The sequence below is a fragment of the Zootoca vivipara genome, chromosome 15 (genome assembly GCF_965207765.1).
Source record: "Zootoca vivipara chromosome 15, rZooViv2.hap1.1, whole genome shotgun sequence".
Lineage (NCBI taxonomy): Eukaryota > Metazoa > Chordata > Lepidosauria > Squamata > Lacertidae > Zootoca > Zootoca vivipara.
This window is the reverse complement of record NC_142598.1, coordinates 23,692,327-23,708,944: the sequence shown is the minus strand read 5'-3', so window position 1 is coordinate 23,708,944 and position 16,618 is coordinate 23,692,327. Positions and strand designations below refer to the sequence as shown.

At 40.4% G+C, this 16,618-nt stretch overlaps 1 protein-coding gene across 5 annotated transcripts in view; it reads right to left on the bottom strand.

Annotated features, from left to right (window-relative positions):
* Positions 1-16,618, bottom strand: part of HOOK3 (hook microtubule tethering protein 3) — a 58,522-nt gene that overhangs the window by 19,967 nt on the left and 21,937 nt on the right. For all 5 annotated transcript variants that reach the window (XM_088658533.1, XM_088658534.1, XM_035097011.3 and 2 more), the window contains 9 exons: positions 15,755-15,887; positions 15,232-15,299; positions 10,417-10,479; positions 9,076-9,159; positions 7,261-7,424; positions 5,613-5,753; positions 4,827-5,028; positions 3,328-3,438; positions 580-667 (listed from right to left, as the gene is read on the bottom strand). In XM_088658533.1, the coding sequence (XP_088514659.1) occupies positions 580-667; positions 3,328-3,438; positions 4,827-5,028; positions 5,613-5,753; positions 7,261-7,424; positions 9,076-9,159; positions 10,417-10,479; positions 15,232-15,299; positions 15,755-15,803 (970 nt within the window). In that variant the 5' untranslated portion in view covers positions 15,804-15,887. The remainder of the gene's footprint in view (positions 1-579; positions 668-3,327; positions 3,439-4,826; positions 5,029-5,612; positions 5,754-7,260; positions 7,425-9,075; positions 9,160-10,416; positions 10,480-15,231; positions 15,300-15,754; positions 15,888-16,618) is intronic.

The window sequence follows — 16,618 nt, the reverse complement described above, 5'->3', positions numbered from 1 at the left end:
TGACAAAAATTCTGAATTAAGGCATTTTGAGCTCAAATTGCTGAATCTGCATGAACCCTTGGAGGACTGCTCCAGGTGAACAGGCAAATGAGCTAGAGTTCAATAGACTGTTACACCTTTTATCACCCATGAAGCAAACCACTGTGAGATTTTTATGATATTGTGAGAAACAGCCTGATCCTCCAATTCTCTAGAATTCAAGTGCTCTGAAAAAAGAAGTTTATTTATAACATCTGAAGTCTCTCCCTCCCTCCCTGCATGTTTTATCTTCCATATGGAAGGAACCTACTCTTACACCCTAGGACCATAAAGCAAATGACCTTCTTCTCAGCATCAACCAATTTATTTATTCCATGCAATGTAAACCAAAATGTGGGAAGAGCAATAAAGGAATATCAATGGAAAAGAGACCCAGCAAAGGATACTAAACTGAGGCACACAGATTATTAAAATATACTCATGAATAACAGCACCAACCTATTCCCTGAAATGCCACAACAAAATCTTGTACAGTATCTCACACACCACACTCTCTACATGATGTTTTAGGTGAAATCTCATAATCTTGATTTTCTTTACCTGAAGTAGTAAGCTGCCCCTCTTGTGCTTGTACACATCGAATCTCTTCAATGGTTTCTTTCAGGGAATCTCTCTCCGTTCTTAACCGCTACATAAAAAGAAAAACATAGATAAATATTTGACAATTCTACAAGTCAACTCATAAAGCACTGCTAAAATGGCTACCATTGCATGTAAGGATTTTAATCATCTATGTATCCAAAAAAAGTCTTCCATGTGAAGAACTTCAAAGCAAAACTAAAAGAAATGAAATGAAATATCTGCTAGTTTGTCTTCTGAAAGGGCTTAATATGCAGTAGGTAAATATATCCAGACTACACAGACTTGTGGAATCTCAAACCCATCAACATCATGCAGGGCTTTGAACAGCAGAGGAAAAATGTCAGTGCCAACTATCAAATAGTTCCTTCCACTAACTGGAAAATTGTATTAGCAATTCCAGAAAGTTATGGGGAAGGAAAACGGGCAATGTAATGCAGTGAAGAAATATCTGATATATTCCCCATGGCACTTTTTGGGGGACTGTGGCATCAGCAGCATTGCTTTAAAGTAGAAAGAGATTAACTCTTTGTGAGCCCCAGAGCAATAATGCCTGTTTGCCTAGCAGTTTAGAGCTGGCTGTATCCATCTACTAAACAGAAAGAAGACAAAGACCTCCCACTGCTATATATTAATTGAATGTCCCAACAGTCCACCACCTCCAGTCAAACCCTCTTTTACACTGAACGAGGGGTTGTTGCCAAAAACCAAGAGTTCCGTGTCAGGTTCCACTCCATAGCAACTAGTTCAATTTTTGTCAGTGTTCCAACATCATACAATGTGCATTTACTTGCCCACTGTCAACCTATGAAATGGAGTGATGCAGCAAAATGCACAACGTAACAGTGTCAAGGCCAGACAAGTTGAACTAATTGTTAGTGGAGGGAGGGTTGAAGGGCTGGGGCCGCCTTGGCAAGGGGCTGCCATTTTCAGCCACATCTCAGTGTTCTAACATGCACTCAGTAATGTATTTGAATGTAAAAAGCTAGACAGCCACTGCTCTAGAATGCTTGGCCCTTTAGAACCTGAAATTAATATACGTTATATGTTTTCAATGTATGAATGGTATGTCGGTTCAGAAATGGCCCAATCAGGCCTACACTAAGGTGGCAGCAGGGCCCTTGACAATAAACAACAAAAAAGGAATCATGCTGAAATACGTTGAAAAGAGATTTAATTTCCACCTAGGAAGCAGACAACGATGAAGCAAGAACCAAGATAAGGCTTTCACACAGCAGTTGCAATTGTGGGAGGAAGGGGAGACAGCATTAGGCTGGAGAGACAGAGAGGTGCCTCCAAGCATAGGGAAGGCGAGAACGAGACAGACAGTAGCAGGAAGGAAAAGCAACGAACACAGATGTTGGAAGAAAATATGTGCAGCAGGAAAGGGTCAACTTGTGCCAAGCTGAAGAGATGAAGATGGAAAGTGACCCAGGTTTTTAACGAGTAGATTAAGAGCAAGACGTTGATGTACAGACAAACCTCCCTTTTTCCACAGAGCCTGCTCTAGTTAATGAAATAAGGGTTTTTCTACCTAAGGTTGTACAACTACTCATGTATATCATCTGAAGAAGGGAAAAGTAGTGTTGATGACAGCTGAGCTGGCTCTGGTGTTACAGTCAAATCTATTTTCTCCCTGCACACTGAAAGCTTTTTCAAGTTTATTTTATGTACCTTGTCAACAGAGAATCAAGGTATAGAAGCAGATTTAAATAGAAGAGTACAATGACCTTAGTGATAGAATGTTTTGTGAAAGGTATTCTGAAGTTTTTATGTAGGATAGTGAAAGTGGCAGGAGAAAATGCCAGCTCTGGGGCATTGCCTGAAAGTGTGTCAAAAAGAATGCAGAGATGAGCTAACTAACTATAGTTCTGGTAAACAAGAAAGATAAATGCATCACAAACAGTGATGGAAAAGCATAGGATGGGGAAAGATTAAGGTAGACTGTGAACATTTCAGTTTCCACCACATTAAATCTGAGATGAGAGACACCCACATCCAGAAGGAAACATCATAAATCAAACAATCACACGGAAGACAAAAAGTCAAGGTATGAGAAAGTAGATCTGGGAATTATTTGCATAAACCTAAAACCACAGATGAAAATGCGAGCACAAATAGACACCATGGGTTGGTTGACATGTAACTCCAAGCTATGGTTTTATGCCAACAAGAAAGAGCCCTGTGCTCACAATGCTCTTTCATCCCAATTCCTGTCTGAATTGCTAAGTTATTTGGTTTGTGGCAAACCATGGCTTCCACAGGCCCTCTAAACCCACAAATAAACTGTGGAGTGAGAGAGGGAACAGCATGCAAGCTTGACCCATAGACATGGGGTAAACCATGTTTTGGCAATATATATGAACTGACATGTGAAACAGTGATGGAGCCTTGTACAAAAACCACGCAGAAAGTAAGACAGCATGATCAGTTGCAGTAGTTAAAAGAAGTTACTAGGAATTGTCATGGAGACTTAGAGTGGGAGAGGAGGTCAAAGAAGGTAGACAAAGATAAAGAAGGCAGGAAACCAATAGAAGAGCTGGAAGAGGCTTTTAGAAGCACCCCGGAAATCTACTACATTACATCACAGAAAAAGACATTTAACCTAGGATTTATAAGGGGACAACATAAAGAACCAACTCTTTTAAGAGATAAGAGTTTATAAAGTTGCTTCTATCAAGGATGAAAAAGCAACATTTAGATACATACATCTTTTTCTTTTTGCAGACTGTCTACTTTTTCTTTCAGCATCTTGTACTCAAATTCTAATTTGTCTGCTTTCTTGGATTCTTCAGACAATCTATTCTGGAGTTCAACTACCTGTAAGAGCAAGAAGGGATCACGTCACCAATAACACACAAATGTATGAATCATTGTAAGAGCCAATGGCACATTCATTTGCAACAATAAAAAATGTTTTATCGTTACAAAAATGAGCCCAGGTGAGTCTTGGACTTGTGCACTCCCCTGCCGCAATCTTCCTAGGGTGCAGTAACGACAAGTTCAGAAATTTTCAGTTAAGTACAGATTAGCTTTACTGTATATCCCAACCCTAAACTGGTAAACTTTACTATGGTTCATTGAAATGAATTGACTGATAAGGGAGCTGTATCAACGGTCGATTTTCACTCAATGGCAATCACAGCTGCCTTCCATTTTCAAATACTGAAATTGCTAAACTGAGATTAATACAATTATTACTCAATTTGTCGCTTTACTGGTGGTAATATCAGCAGATATGGAGAAGCAAGTATTAATGGAAATGAAATTGGTGTCCAGCTGCTGTCTCCCGCAGAATTAAGTACCCAAAGATGTAAGCAGACTGCTACTGATATCTCACAACTTACTCCATAACACAGCTACATTAATGCAGCTGAATCTCAACTCACTCTCTTCAACACACTGTCTTGCTTGCTTTTCTTGTTATTATGCCAGCTATATAAAATAAATGCAATATTTGTTCAGCCCTATCAGGGACCCTTAAGAAAGACAAAGCTGTTGTTTCCTCAGAAACATGGAGAAAAATCAGGTGGATGATTTTGCAACAAAGGATAAAACTAAATCAAAATGTGGCAAATTGGAAGCTTTTTTTGGACCGTGGGCCCAGAGTGTCCTGTAAATAACCCATTTTAACTCCCTTCCCCATTTTACTTTTTTAAAAAAATTAAAAAATTGATATAACAACTGAAAACATTTGTACAAAAGAATATAATTACAACAAAAGGCATTGTATTTTATCTTTGTTTATAATTTCAAAACATTATAATGACCGCCGTTTGAAAAACTATTGGCTGTTCATTACACACTCATCTAAAATGTGCCATTTTAATAATAATTATAGTTGACCAGATTCTATCAAATGTGTCTGTTAATAATTGCTTTTCTTCTAGTTTTTACTTGTTCACAAATTCACCGCTATTTCTAAGTTCGCTTCTAAGGACTGATCCTTTAAAAGTAGCAGTCGCCAAGCAAGTTTTGTAGCTGTGGGAATTTAAACCTAATCATCCCTAGTCCAAGTCCAACTCTCAATCAAAAATATCATATGGATTTTATGAAATTTGGAAAAGTGTTTTAAAGCATTTATGTGAAAAATTCATTAAGGGTTTTTTTGGTCACTGGCTTGGCTGAGGAACAGAAGAAACTGTAAGGTGACTGGTATAAGTGAGGGGAAATGGAGTGGCTCCAATTTCACTCACTCCTGTGCTCACCTGTCTCTTGTACGTTTCCAGCTGGCTGCGGGCTGCATTGGCTTTTCTCAACTCTTCTTCTAAGCTGACAGTATTTTGCATGTACATTGTGTTCTTCTCCTCCAAGAGTTTCACTTGCCGCCGTAGATCTCCAAGCTCTTCCAACTTCTTTTTGTATGATTCCACCTGGCCTTCTAACTTGTCCACTTTGTCAGATGAATGCCTGGAGGGAGGGATGTTGCACAGATTCCATAGGTGGAAAACCTTTGCTGAATGCGTTTTAATGCAAGCATTTATTAGCTGCTGCTGGGCCAAAGCTCTTAGAAAGCATTTTTTTTTTAAAAAAAAAGCATACTACAAAATAACAACAGAATTCCAGCATAATATAAAATCAAGCAATCAAAAAGACAAGGGCAAACAAAGATATTTTCACCTGGCACAAAAGGAAGACAAAGATTGCACCAGGAAATCTCTCTGGGAATTCTAGAAGCAAAAGACACATCTGAATATGCCCTGTCTCAGTTATCACACCACCAGCCTTAGTTCAGATGCTGGGAGGACATTGAGGCAGATCTTAAATGTTGAGGGAGTTATACAGACAGAGGCAAGCTATTAGGTAGGCTGTTCCTAAGCCATTTAGGGCTAGGTTTAAAACCAGCACAATGAATTGTCTCAGTAATGGACAGGAAGCCAGTGTAGCCTCTTCAGAACAGGCAACATCCATTAGAAAGCTGTGTATAGAATGTATCACTTGAGAATCAGCCCCATGAAGAAATATGCCTTCTTCTGGGCAGAGAACTGGCTTACCTTAAAACATCCATTTCGTCCTTCAGAGACTGTGCTTCTTCAGCCAGGTTTGTTAATTCTTCATTTTGTTGCCGCAAGTCTGCAATTTCCTTTTCCAACTCTTCACAACGAATTCGATAATCATCCTTTGCTGCTTCTAATCTGTAAACCACAACAGATTTCTTTTTAATAAACAAATAAACAAGGCAACACACACAAAATGCTTAGCAGCTCCTAAGCAAGATTCAAATTTTCCTCTTTTGCAACCTGAAAACAAAGAAACACAGATAGGACACAACTGAGTTGTTTGTTTCTTTAATAAAAGAAACTTAGATTACGGTGGCTGAAAATACCAAAACAGTGTGCCAGAGTTGCCTCATTCAAGCTCTATCCTCCAGTGACCTTGCAACCAAAACCATATTTTGCTATATAAATTGATCAGGAACTCAAGTAAGTTGCTGCCATCTTGTAGTAAAAACTTCACAGTTACAAAGCACATTCGGCCAGGCTGCGCACAAAACACAGCAGCATAACATGAAAGTGTGGAATTTCTTTCTCTCGCACGCAGGCATTTAAAATAGTTTTCTCTCTTTAAAGTGAGGAAAGAGATAATGGGCCTTGCTCTGTGGCCCACATCCAGCTGACAAACTTCCATCTAGCACAGGAGTAGGGAACTGTAGTTGGTCAGCAGGCCAGATCCTTACCGCCCCCTTCACCCTGCCAGAGAACAGATGAGAGGGGGCACTCCTTGCAAAGAGCCCTACACGGTGCTTTGAAACACCACTGATTACTGGTGCTTCAAAGAGCTGAGCAGGACTCTTTGCAAGGAGCAAGGGGCTTTCAAAGTGTCGTGCTCAGGTCTTTGCAAGGCCCTTCAAGAATTGGTCCCATGGGGAATTCAGTAGTGCAGCCAAGCCCAGGAAACTTTTCTGCTGCAATCAACTGGCTACAGAATTTCCCACAGGGAGATCAGTAGGGCAGTCTATCCCAGCTCTCTTGCTTTCAACAAGCCTCCCCTGCCAAGGTACAATCAGGAGTGTATTTTACGGCTCCCCATTATGCACTGGAAGCTGTGCCTCTTCCACCTGCCCTTTACCTTTCAACAAATTACATAATAATGCCAGGTCTGAGACAGGTGGGTATGGTTTGGAGGTGGCCTTGCAGGAGAAATCAGGACTGCGCCAGACCTAATAAGGTCTGTAGTCTGAAAGTTGCCCACCCTAATCTAACAAATGGGAGGGGAAACAAGTGAATTTCTGATCAACTTTAATTTCTTGTTTAGAAAGTGAAATTGTGCTAGTTCTCAATGCAACATTCATAGTAAGCTTTCAGTGAACATTTCAATTGCTTTCATTGTCAAAATTATGTGCCACTGTGGAAGTTCTTTGATCTAAAACAAATGAAAACAAATGAAAGAAGATAAACCATTGTGTTCCCTATTTCTTAAGTCCCTTGTGCAAAGGACGTTAGGTGGTGGGATAGCAGATTGTTGAAAGGTAGATTGTCCCACCAACCTGTATGGGAGGTGAGGACAGATAGTAATTCCACACTCATGAACTAATGTGAAGTTATTAAAATATAACTGAACAAGTTAATATAGTTGGACAGAATTCATTATTTTCCAATACATGGTGGCTGCTGTGACTTTACACCACCATGAAACTCGTACCTGAAAGTTTCTTCTTGGAGTTGCTCTAACTGTGTCTGTAGCTGCAGGTGTCTACGTCCCGCTGGGCTATTGGGATCTTCTATAGAATCAGACTGATTTAGGCGTTCCATCAAGACCTGGTTCTCTGCTAGCAAACTACTCTTCTCTTCTTGCAGTGTAGCGACCTATTACCAAAACACAACAACGGACAAAGGTACAGCTAAAAGCAAACGATGGTGCCACTAATAAGTCTTAACAAAAACTAACGTAGAGGTGCAGAGCCAAACTACATATTAACAATAAAATCAGGGGGAAATCTGCTTGGGGTATATGTGTGTAATTCTCATAGCATAAACCAAAGATAACTCTATACCCTCTAAGCAACTCAAATAGGGGTTGAAACAATTCTACAATGGGACAACCAAAGGAGTATGAAGGAAGAAAAATAATAATAATAATGGTGCCTTACAAAGGCAGGCAGGAAGAGCATAGATAAATTCTTTTATCAATAAGGAAAGTGAATGCAACTTCAAATACAAGTGAACCAACAAAATATATGGTTGTATCCAATGTTAGTCATACTCGGAGTAGATGCACTGAAAATAATGAACATAACTAGTATGGGTCCATTATTCTAAGTGTGTCTACTCTAAGCAAAACTTAGTTGGCTAAAATATACAGTATGGACTGTAAGCTACCGTGTTTCCCCCTTTTTAAGACACCGTCTTATTCTTTTTTTTACTCAAAAACCCCCACGGTGTCTTATTTTCAGGGGATGTCTTGTACCTTAAGGCCTCCTCGGAGGGGCCAGGCAGCTGGCTCGGGGTGCTGCTGGGCGCTCTGTGCGGTGCTGCTGCAGCAGCCGGTTCCAAGCACCAAGGCAGCAGGCCGGTTCCGGTTCCGGTGGCGAGGTGTCAGGCAAAAAAAAGGAAGAAGAAGAGGCCAGGCTGCTCCGCTCCCTCCAGTGCTGCAGGGTGCTCCGAGCGATTGGCGCTGCGGAGCGCTCTGCTGTGCAGCTGCCGTTTCCGGTGGCGGGGCGGCAGGCAAAAAAGGAAAAAAAAGAGGCCAAGCCACTGCGCTCTGCCCGGCGCTGCGGAGCGCTCTGCTCTGCAGCCGCCGGTTCCGGTGGCGGAGCGGCAGGCTGCCTCGGGCAGGCAAAAAAAAGAGAGGCCAGGCTGCTGGCGCGGGCACTCCAGGCGCTCGCTGCTGCAGCAGCAGCCGGTTCCAGGCCCCTCTGGCTGGCTGGGTCCCACTGGCTGGCTGTGGCGCTCGACGGTCTCGTTCTACACGGCATGGAGGTATGCCTTATTTTTGGGGGGTGTCTTATGTTTCACTAATGCTAAAAAATGCTGCCATGGCTTACTTTCTGACTACGTATTAAAAAAGGGGAAACACGGTACTAGTAATGGGTGGACAGATAGGAACACCACAGACATGGTTCAGATCACATCCTCCCTCCTCCCTGACTTCTTCTTTTGCAACAAATCATGACTTGCTGTAATACCTAAACTGGGCAGATTGGTTTGCTATGAAAGGGGAAGTCAGGGAGAGCACAGGGGAAGTGGGATGTGAACCCACAAACTTGAGTTTGCTTCATGTAATGCCAACAATAATAATTTTATTATTTATATGCTGCCTATCTGACCGGATTGCCCCAGCCACTCCATGTCAAATCATAATTGACCATGCTCAAATCAAGACACATAATTGTGAAATGCACTTTAAATATACAACTATATCTGTAATATGTTATACAAAAATATTTTATTTCCTACAGGTTGAGATTTATAATGCCAAAAATCTTATGTTACATTTACTGTGCTGTAGTCTGCTTACCTGCATATCAAGTTCATGGCATCTCTGAGAAATTTCTTCTTTGGTTGCTAAGGCTTCATTTAGTTCTTCTGTTGTTTTCTTCAACTGTATTTTTTAAAACACAATATATTTCCATTTCCATTCATGTACAAGTAAAAGAAACTAGGCATGCAAGGCACAGCTTAGTTTTATTTTCTAATCATTTTTCTGCAAAATATCCCAGAGAAAGGCAAAAAACCTTGCTTATTTTGGGCTAGGAGATGCTGCAGAGAATTGTCTGAAAGCACCAGAAGTATATACAAATGATTTTTGGGAATTACAATACACCACTGTATTGCCTAGTTACAGTATCTTAAAAGGGCAACTACTATCATGGTTAGACCACTAATTATATGTAAACAAGAAATAGAAGTATTTTACATATTCACACTGAGCCCTATGATCTGTACATTAAGAACACTACAGAAAAACATTATCATGCAAAGTTAATACAAGCTTTTTTAAAAAACCACTTTTCTTTATAATTGCAAGAAATGAATATTGTTTGCTTGAAGTCTTTTTCACACAACAAAAAAGACTGGGAAACAAAACACAAGGAATAGACATTAAAGGTAAAACCTGCATAGACCCCTGGGTTCTATCCTTACTAGGAGAGACAGTGTGCTGGGTTATTTAGGAACATACCAAACCATTTTACATCAGGTCACACAACTTGTCTATCTAATCCAGGAGTCAGCAACCTTTTTCAGCTGTGGGCCAGTCCACCGTCCCTCAGACCATGTGGGCCGGACTATTTTTTTTGGGGGGGGGGGGAAATGAACGAATTCCTATGCCCCACAAATAACCCAGAGGTGCATTTTAAAGAAAAGGACACATTCTACTCATGTAAAAACACGGATTCGCGGGCCGGATTGAGAAAGCTATTGGGCTGCACCCGGCACTTGGGCCTTAGGTTGCCTACCTACGATCTAGTCCAAAACTGTATCAGGTAGAGGCCTTTCACCTGATACTTGATCCTATTTAAAGTGGAATCATCCCAGATTGAACCCGGGACCTTCTGCATGCAAAGGATGTGCTCTCCTAACTGAGCTACCAATTCCTTCCAAAATGTTACAGCACTTACCCATTTTCTATAAATAAAATGGCCCACATCAAGCATTCTACACATAACGCTTATATACAATTAGATTCAGATGTGTTGTATGCTGCTCATTTTGATTTTTTTTTAAAGATACAAACTCAAAAAAGCAAAACAAAAAGCAAAAAAAACCCAAGCTGTAGCTCATTTACAATATGCCAAGAAAATTGCATACTGAGTTCCACTAATAAAAAGAAAGAAAGAAAACATCTGGCATTAGGTACCTGACGGTCAAGATCAACGTAAGCATCATTTCCAGCAGAGACTGGAGATTCTTTACTCATCAACTGCAATTAGATTACACTGGATTAGAAAAAGCAAAAATGTATTTTTATTCGTTTAATAAACAGGGCAGTCTAAAATGTTCAGAAACTTTGGGGTTTGTAGATATATATCCCAAAAAGAAAGTCAGAAGTAAGCAATCAGGAAAATAACTTACTTTTACTAGTTGATTTCACAAGAATAGATACTCTTTTGCATCACTGCTTAGAGAGGGGGCTCAGGTGCAGGAAAGAGACCTTTTCGTTAGGCCGTGTCTATGTGTCTGAGCCTGCCACATTCCTTGTTACTTTATAGTCCCTTGCTATCCCAAAGTTATCTTTGTACATTTACCAGACAGAACACTTCTCACTCCTAGAACTGAATGGTCAAGGTTTTCGTTTGTTTTATTAATTATCAACGCCATAATTTCATGACTGGGCTTGCAACTGCATGCCCTTATTCACGTTCTAAGTTTTATGCTGTGCGGTGATCAAAAGCAGAGATTACCTTGAGGCATGATCATAAATCAGACCGTATCCAAGGTTGTGGAAGAGCCAGGTTGTCAGCTTCTACTAGCAGGTGCAGTTGGATAACTCAGTATGTGAATGGGTATGTGTAACAGCGCCCACATACAAAAATGACCAGCGCCAATGGTAAAGGATAAAGGGGAAATAGAAGGCTGGGATGCTTGGATGTCTTTTTTCCAATTGATCTTGCAAAATGAGCACCTGGGCTACAGCTTATACAGTGACAGTTCATGGGATATAATGAACATTAGGGCCGGGTTGTATGAAAAACTGCAGAAGCAAACAGAACCTTAGTATTTATGATCAGGACAGGTCTGTAACAGATGAAGATATACATAAGACATTGTTATTGTTGGAGATCATGTGCATTTTAAACTCACATGAGGTCACCACATGAATGAAGTGTGCCAATGGCATGAAAATTCACTTCTCCGAGCAGTATTGTAGTTTTAATATTAATATTAATTGTGTGCCATGAAGGGGAAGAACCACATTACACCATCTTGGAATAAAAACAGGACACAACTTAATTGACTATAGATGTGAGGTGATATTTTGGCTCATGCACTGGGTACTTCCTAAACCAGCCAGCCAGCTAGCCCACATGACAGCTGCTCAACTGGGGTCGCTCCTGAGTAAAGGATAGCCCCTATGACATACATCAAATAGGGGCAACTTGTCAAGAACACTACCTTTTGAGGTGTGCCATGGCCTCAGCCCCTATCTAGATGTTTGAACAAAAGCACCAAAAGGTTCAGGATACTCTGTTACCATAGAGGGTGAAAATAAAGACTTACAACCCCATCAACAGACTAAGGATCCTACCCAATGCCTTACAAATGGCATGAAAGTTAACTTCTTTGAGCAGTAGTATATTTTTAATATAAATATTATACTTTACTATATACAGTACCTTCAAGGATATTACTTGGCATTTTGTGCAATATTCCAATAAGTGGCTGAATTATACATAGATTTCTAGTCTAGACCCATATAAATTTTGTCTGAGGGACTCACGCATGATCCATTATTATTTGTTTGCCATTTGTTGCTTGTCATTTATTGAAGCAATCTAGAAAATGTGATGCCTGATGAGTTTCAGGTGTGGTATAAAGCTTTTCATCACAGCAATGGTCTCTGCTTTTCCTGCTCAATGTACTTTCAAATGTGTGTAATAATAATAATAATAATAATAATAATTCAGTAGTTTTTGGAATTGTGTCTGCCTTCTTTCTTCACCTTAAGGCTTTCCCTAGATTTCCTGGATCCCAGAAAGTTCCAAACATTTTAAATTCTGGGGTCTAGAGGAATGAGCATCTTAAAGCACAATTTAAAAACACAATGTTGAAAAATAAGCACACCAGAATGGTTCTAGTACCTTCCCTGTTGACTGCAAAAGAACCTTAAGTGCTATAAAGAAGAGATTGGGAACCTGTGACCCTCCAGACATTGTTGGACAAAAGCCATCAGCTCTAGACAGCATGGCCAATATGGGCAATGCAGTCCAAGAGAACCACAGGTTCCCCACTCCTGCTATAAAGGGTCCAACACAGAAAGTGCGATGCACTGACTTTCCCTCACCTGTTATGCATGTGCTTGTTGTCAACACTGCACTCCTGCTGGACAAAAGCCAGAGCCAGTAAAACTAATTACTGAAAATTAGTGAATGCTCTCTTCAGGACCAAGGTGCTTTAGCTTCATAGTACCTAGACTGCTTCCATGCTGTTTTCTTTGCAATTTCTATCCTTTGCAAGAGACTTAGCGCTACAATGAATTCCACCCTTGCTCTTTGCAAATTCCCTCTTTTATACTACTCCATGCTCTGGGCTTGGAGATTAATGATGAAAACCCTCTTGAAATTGCTCCAATGATGGGGGTTTTTTCCTTGTGAAAAGGTGGAAGGCTTTAATTACTGATTTGATTTATATTCTCATTTTACTATTTCCCCTCAGAATTTATTATATTTTTAGTGGCAAAACAGTACGAAGAAAAATGCGAGGAAATCAGTAAATAAAGCCATACAAACCCCGGCAGGAGAAACTGACACTGCAGCAATTCAGAGAGACTATTCAAGATGCAAATCAAAGTTACTCATAACTAATTCCCAGATGTGATCAAGAGGAAGTGAAAAACAAAGGCTGAAACTTGCAAACAGGAAACTTTTCAACTGGCATTTGAAAGGACATTTGTTGAATGGAGCCTGCAAGCAGACATTTCAGAAGGATAGGGAAGGGCACTGCTGGAATATACAGTGGAATATTAATTTTTATGTGAAACCTTTGCTACTTCCAGCTAATTGCAGAAAAGCAGTGCACTAGAGTAGAGCCCTTTTCTGCAAGTGTGGAAGCACTCCCAGAGTCCTTCTTTTGTCTCCAGGAGTCACAGGGCAGCTTACTAAGCTGTTCATTTTCTCTAAGCATGTCGGATGATGTTTTAGTAGGAATGTAGCTGTTTCATATGGACTAGTTTGCTTTAAGGCTGGTAAGACATTCAATAAAATTACCTGCCCCTCCCAGAAAAACCTGTTCAGTGTTGACCAACCAGTTATGAATCCTGTTTCATGCCCTATACAGAACTAGCAATATGCAGCAGGGGTTGAAAAAAACAACTCCACTTAAATTCATAAATCGAATGATCATTCAGAAGCAGCAGGGTTCAAAGAAAACATTGCCTAACACACTGCCCTATGAAGTATCCAAATCAACATTTACATCATTCTCAATTGCACCACTTGCAACATTAAAACAGAAAGCTGAAATGGCTTCCCTTCACTTCCTTTCAATTAGAGCGCATCAGTTTCTAGTATTTCTTAAGCTGCTAAACTGAACTCGGGGACACAATCCAAACAACCTTAAAACACTTTTCATCCCTATTAATTTCAGTGGTAATGATTTAAACAAATTTTTAAACATGCACTCTTAAATTAAGAGGACTTAAAAGTGGATCATTGGTTTTCCTACTTATTCCAATACTACTAATTACTCATAGTTCACCTTTATGCTGAAGGTAAAGGTAAAGGGACCCCTGACCATTAGGTCCAGTCGTGACCGACTCTGGGGTTGCGCGCTCATCTCGCATTATTGGCCAAGGGAGCCGGCGTATAGCTTCCAGGTCATGTGGCCAGCATGACAAAGCCACTTCTGGCGAACCAGAGCAGCACACGGAAACGCCGTTTACCTTCCCGCTGTAATGGTTCCTATTTATCTACTTGCATTTTGATGTGCTTTCGAACTGCTACCGTAGGTTGGCAGGAGCTGGGACCGAGCAACGGGAGCTCACCCCGCCACAGGGATTCGAACAGCTGACCTTCTGATCAGCAAGCCCTAGGCTCAGTGGTTTAACCCACAGAGCCACCTGGGTCCCTTTATGCTAGCATACTGCAAATAGTGCTATCAAATCTAATTACAATTAACCTGAAAACCACTCATCCAGTTTTAAAAACAATGTTCAAATAACATTTAATGATTATCACAGCATAATCCTATGCATACCTACTTAGAAGAAAGTCCCATGGAATTCAGTGGGATTTACTTCCAGGTATGTGTGCAGGTGGCGCTGTGGGTTAAACCACAGAGCCTAGGGCTTGCTGATCAGAAGGTCGGTGGTTCGAATCCCTGCGACGGGGTGAGCTCCCGTTGCTTGGTCCCAGCTCCTGCCAACCTAGCAGTTCGAAAGCATGTCAAAGTGCAAGTAGATAAATAGGGGAAGGTAAATGGCGTTTCCGTGTGCTGCTCTGGTTCGCCAGAAGCGGCTTTGTCAGGCTGGCCACATGACCTGGAAGCTGTACGCCGGCTGCCTCGGCCAATAATGCGAGATGAGCGCACAACCCCAGAGTCGGTCACGACTGGACCTAATGGCCAGGGGTCCCTTTACCTTTACCTTTTTATGTGTGCACTGAATTACAGCATCAGTGAGCCTAGTTACCCTTAATGGAAATGAAGTTCAATCGCCAAATCTTCTACTGCAAACTAAACTAGTAGTTCTAAATTGTTGCGGGAACCACAGGGAAGGAAAGACAAGAAGGGAAACTAGTATTGGTATCCAGAAGGTTATATCTTCTAGATTTAAAGAAAAGTGGAACAGTTTATGAAATATTCAATATACATTAGAAATTTTAGTTTGCTTATCAGAGGGTGACAATATTTCTCATTTTTACATACCATGCCCTTTTCTGTTAAATTACTTCTTTCCACTAAACTGAAGCAGTTGTAACAAACTCAGCCTTCCATTTACCACCATCCAATTCCTTACCTCCTGAATGGCTGTCATGACAACATGTTGAACAGACTCCTCCATCATCATGATGGTCTGGATATACTCTGTACGAGAGAAATTTGGGCACGTAATCATCCATACTTACAAAATTCAGAAGGATAAATAGCTCTCTGCTTCCTGCAGTATTTAAAGCTTCCATCTATCATATCGTAAAGATCAGCTTTTTGTTTATAAACATAAATGAGGCAGAAGAATAGTTTTCAATGCTTGCTAAAAACCTTGTTACTTAGGCAAGCCTACTCAAACATGAAGTTTTATTATGCATTTTTAAAAAAACCTGTTGATTTTATCTATATTTTGATCATTGTATTGTCTACATGTTTTTGAAGTCTGTTAATTTTATTGATATTTTCTAACATATTTTTGTTACTTTATGTAAACCACTTAAGAGGGTTTTTGTTTTTATTAGGTGGTATATAAATATTGTTAAACAAAGCAAGAAAAGTTGTTTGTGTGTCCAGTTTGAATGATGCACCCTTTCCACCAAAGTTTAACTGACCTTGTTTTTGTTCACAGTTTACAGCACAGCCCAAAATAAGCTGAAGCATTCTTCCAAGCTCAGCAACTTCCGAATGCTCCCCAATCAGGTTGACATCAGGAAGGATAAAATCATTGATCTGTTGCCCCAAAATCTGTGAAAATACAAAGATGCAGACATGGTGAATAGTATAGGGAGAGAGCACATCTATTGAACTTGGCAAGCCTCCACATCTCAAGGACACTAGATCTTCAGATGCAGTTCTGGGCCAACAAGGAACTAACCAACAGTACAGAAGGGGTCTATCTATAGTGGAGAAAAACAGAAGACAGTAACAAGAAAACCCTCCCCTTGCCCGCTAATTTCATTCAGTAACTCACTCTGCCAAGATGCTGGGAAAAATTTAATTTTAGTCATGCTGTGCTATACGTTCAAGCCCCATGACGTGGGTGGCTCATTTGGTCTAGACGCACATGCACATCGAAACAACTAGTCCACTCTTTCGGTGAGAACAGTCTTCTCTTATGTAAACAGCACAGTATCTCTTCTAAGCTACAGCTGACTTTTAACAAGCACAGTATCTTGAGCCACCAACGTTCAAACACTTAGCTCCATAAATATTTGTTGTTGTTGTTTACATTTATTGGTTGCTTTTTTGCCATGGCAACTCAAAGCAACTTACATGGGTAATTATTATTATTTGTCCAAAATAGTGGCATACCAGAATATTCTCATATGTATTTGTTGTAGATTGTTTCTCTTTGTGAAAATAAAAAGCAGAAAGAAATTTTCTGAAGTGAGAGACTCTCCAATGGATATACATAGAATTGCATTAAGGACTTTTTTTTTGTACAAAATCAATTAATGCTGAACACTTAATGTTCC